Genomic DNA, 3274 nt, shown 5'->3' with positions numbered 1-3274 from the left:
TTTTTTTGGGTTCCATTTTTTTTCTTTTCCTCCCTCTCTGGCTCAACGTCCGTGCTCAAGACGGAGCTCCCGAGCCCGGTATAAAGCAGCGGGAAAAACAATAAAGCGGACGCGCAGCGGTTTTCGGACGGCACCGCTCTTCTCCAAGGACGCCGCACCCTCGCTAGGCGGTGGGAAGCGGAGCAGCCCCCGGGCCGAGCCGGGGCCGGGCCCCCGCCGAAGGCTCTGCTGCGGCGGGGTCGGGGCAGCCTCGCAGCGGACGCCAGCTCGGGCTTTCGGGCTCCGAAGACCGGCGCGCCCCGCGTTTGCTCGGCGCTCTCGGGAGAGGCACGGCAAAGGCTCTCTTGGCTACGGACGGCTTCTGCTGGGGATTTTTAGATCTCGGGCTTAGTGCTTATTTCTCGCCAGAGTGCCCTGAAATTTCATTTCTGTTAACTTTAAACACTGAGCAACGATCCTGGCCCAGTAATTGGAAAAACTGACATCAGTTTCCTTCTGCTGTGTAAAGAAAGCCCAATGCTACTTTCAGCCTGTTATTTGCCAGCATAAGGATTTTACAGCCCTCTTTGCTGTTTCAGGAGGTAATATGACCTAAATGAAACCAAACATCAAGTCGTTAAATTAGCACAGACAGGAATCCGGCTGCGTACTTTCTTTGAAATCCTCATTAGCATGTTACCCTGAACCGTAACGTGGCTGAGGGATTCATTTCTGAGAATACTTCAAGGATTCTCAACAAGCTGCTGCTGCAGATCTATAACCGACTATGGGGATAAATCCTAAAATCTATGCTTGCCAGTAAGGTCAAGGCAGCCAGCGGAGACGTATTGAACCACACTGTCAGAGGTAGATGTTTCAGGCCAAACTCATTCCTGGTGCAGCACTGCTAATTCCTTTGAAGTAACACGAGGGATGAATTTAGTCCCTCATGCTGAAAGATATATCAATAGGAAGCAATTTAGATTGGGCCACTTAAAGTGCATGTAATACAAAAAAGAGAGAGAGAGACTGAGGAGTAATGCTTTAAGGGTTCATAGAGGTTGATTTGTGTAAGCTAGCGAGGTTGTAGCATTGCTGTCCCAAGGGAAAGTTGGGGGAATGGGAAATTGCCTTTTATGGCAGAGCCTCAGGTTAACAGGAGAGAGGAAGGCAGTTTTAGGATTACTGTGTAAATTGGCAGTGTTACAGGCTGCCCTTCCGAGTTACGCTTCAGTTGCACAATGGCACCTGTTCACCTCGCCGTCTTCCCCAATTATCGGGAGACATACCCAGCTGCAGAGTTTACATTTCCTTCACCCGCTTTCTCTTTTTCACACAATGCACCAACTGATGATGATGTCCAAGTTCCGACATCTCAGTTGGGATTGGGGAAGGGAAGGAGGGAGGTGCAGAGAAATTGGTAACTTGGTTGTAAAACCTTGTTGCTTTGTTCTCTAAAAACTTGAGAATCGGATGGAGCGTACACAAGCTAACTTCTCATTGAGAGGGTCCCGTCATTTGACTCGCTCTAGGTCCGGATACACTTTCGTGGACTCCTAGCAGGGAAACTGCATTATCTGTTGTAGCTGTTAGTGATCCTTGCTAAGTATTTTTGGGGCTGTGGACTTTGTCGTAGCGGTAGACTGCTAATCTTGTCAGAAAGTGAGCGGTTGTTTGCCCAGTGTAAATTGGCAAATGAATATTTTATTATTTTATAATGAGTGGGAGGCATGTGAATGGAAGACTTGGTCATTCAGAGATTGCAGCCGCTTTTCTCTGGGGATCTCACATCGTGTCTCTCTTTGGCATTTCAGAATAGCTGCTGGAAAGCTGCCCTGCCGTAGCCGCTGACGCTATGGAAGACCGCATCCGCTGGTCTAGGCTGTAGGATGGTAGCGCACAGCAAGGTGTCAGCAGATAACGCAGTTGCAGCAGACCCGAGATGTCTACTTGACCCTCCAGCACGGGATCGTTCGCAGGCTCGAGGCTACCACGGCCCAGGCCGGCCCAGCACTGTGCAGGCACCGAGCAACACACACTTCCGAACCTTTCGCTCGCAAGCGGATTTTAGTAGCATCACTCGAGCAAGCAGCCTGCTGGATGCCTGTGGCTTCTACTGGGGACCTCTGACTGTCAGTGCTGCCCACGAGAAGCTGAAGTCTGAGCCCGAGGGCACCTTCCTCATCAGGGACAGCACGCAAAAGAACTGCTTCTTTGCCATCAGTGTTAAGACTGCGACTGGGCCCACCAGCATCCGGATAAACTTTCAGACTGGGCGTTTCAGCCTGGATGGCAGCAAAGAGACTTTTGACTGTCTGTTTAAGCTGCTGGAACATTACCTAAGCTCCCCGAGGAAGGTACTGGTTACCCCCCTGCGCAAAGTCCGTGTGCAGCCCCTGCAGGAGCTCTGCCGGAAGAGCATTGTGAAGACTTTTGGAAGAGACAACTTAAACCAGATCCCCCTCAATCCTGTTTTAAAGGACTATCTGAAATCCTTCCCATTTCAGATATAAGTACAGCATTAACTGTATAGGGACACGGGAGATGCGTAAAGAAATCCAGCTTCCTGGGTTTTTAAACATGTTTGACAGCGAGCAAACTTATTTTTGTAGCAATTTACTGTATTTTGGGATGCAACTTGAACACTTGACTTCTTATGTTTACAAAAACTGTTTGCACAAACCTGGGGTTCTAAAACCCTGGCATAACTTTTCTGCCAAGCAGAATATTTTATTATTTTATAATATTTTTAATGATATTAACGTAATAAACTTTATTGTGAAAGTTTTTAAAAAAAAAAAGAAAGCATCTCTGTTTTTAAAGGCTCTGGTGCCTATTCTGCTGACAAACTTCAACTGCTAATTGAGTGTGTAAGCGCAGACAGGTCTCTACATGGTCCTGCTCTTTGCCCTACCAAACTAGCCTGTTTTAGTGCTAGTCCAGCAGACAGAGGATTCCTGCCCCAAAAAGCCTAAAATAGAAAGATGTAAGCAAGTAGAAAATGTACTCTGGATGAATCTGCCCAGGAATCTAGCTCTCTTCTAAATCCACGAGAGCAGGAACAGTGTGTTAAGGCTACAGTGGTGCACAGTGTTTGAAACGGTGAATCAAACCCTTTGCTGAGCTAATTGCACCAATTCTAGCTTGCCTTATTTCTGTTAAAAGCTACAAGGCTCTAAGCAAGAAGGGGTTGCTGTCTGACAAAACCAAACCACATGAATGTCAGCGGGGAAAAACAAAACTGTCCAGAAATGCCATTCCCACACTTAAAAAAGGCTGTGAACACTGTATCATG

General features: G+C 47.7%; 1 protein-coding gene across 1 annotated transcript; it reads left to right on the top strand.

Annotated features, from left to right (window-relative positions):
* Positions 1 to 1459: 1459 nt before the first annotated feature.
* SOCS1 (suppressor of cytokine signaling 1) lies at positions 1460 to 2773 on the top strand. The gene has a single exon (XM_010578452.1). It carries the CDS (start codon positions 1869 to 1871, stop codon positions 2490 to 2492), a length of 624 nt encoding a protein of 207 aa, XP_010576754.1. The 5' UTR covers positions 1460 to 1868; the 3' UTR covers positions 2493 to 2773.
* Positions 2774 to 3274: the final 501 nt, after the last annotated feature.

This window comes from Haliaeetus leucocephalus, unplaced genomic scaffold, assembly GCF_000737465.1.
Source record: "Haliaeetus leucocephalus isolate CR32 unplaced genomic scaffold, Haliaeetus_leucocephalus-4.0 Scaffold636, whole genome shotgun sequence".
NCBI lineage: Eukaryota > Metazoa > Chordata > Aves > Accipitriformes > Accipitridae > Haliaeetus > Haliaeetus leucocephalus.
The sequence above is the reverse complement of the archived record's forward strand: the minus strand, read 5'-3'. Positions and strand labels throughout refer to the sequence as shown.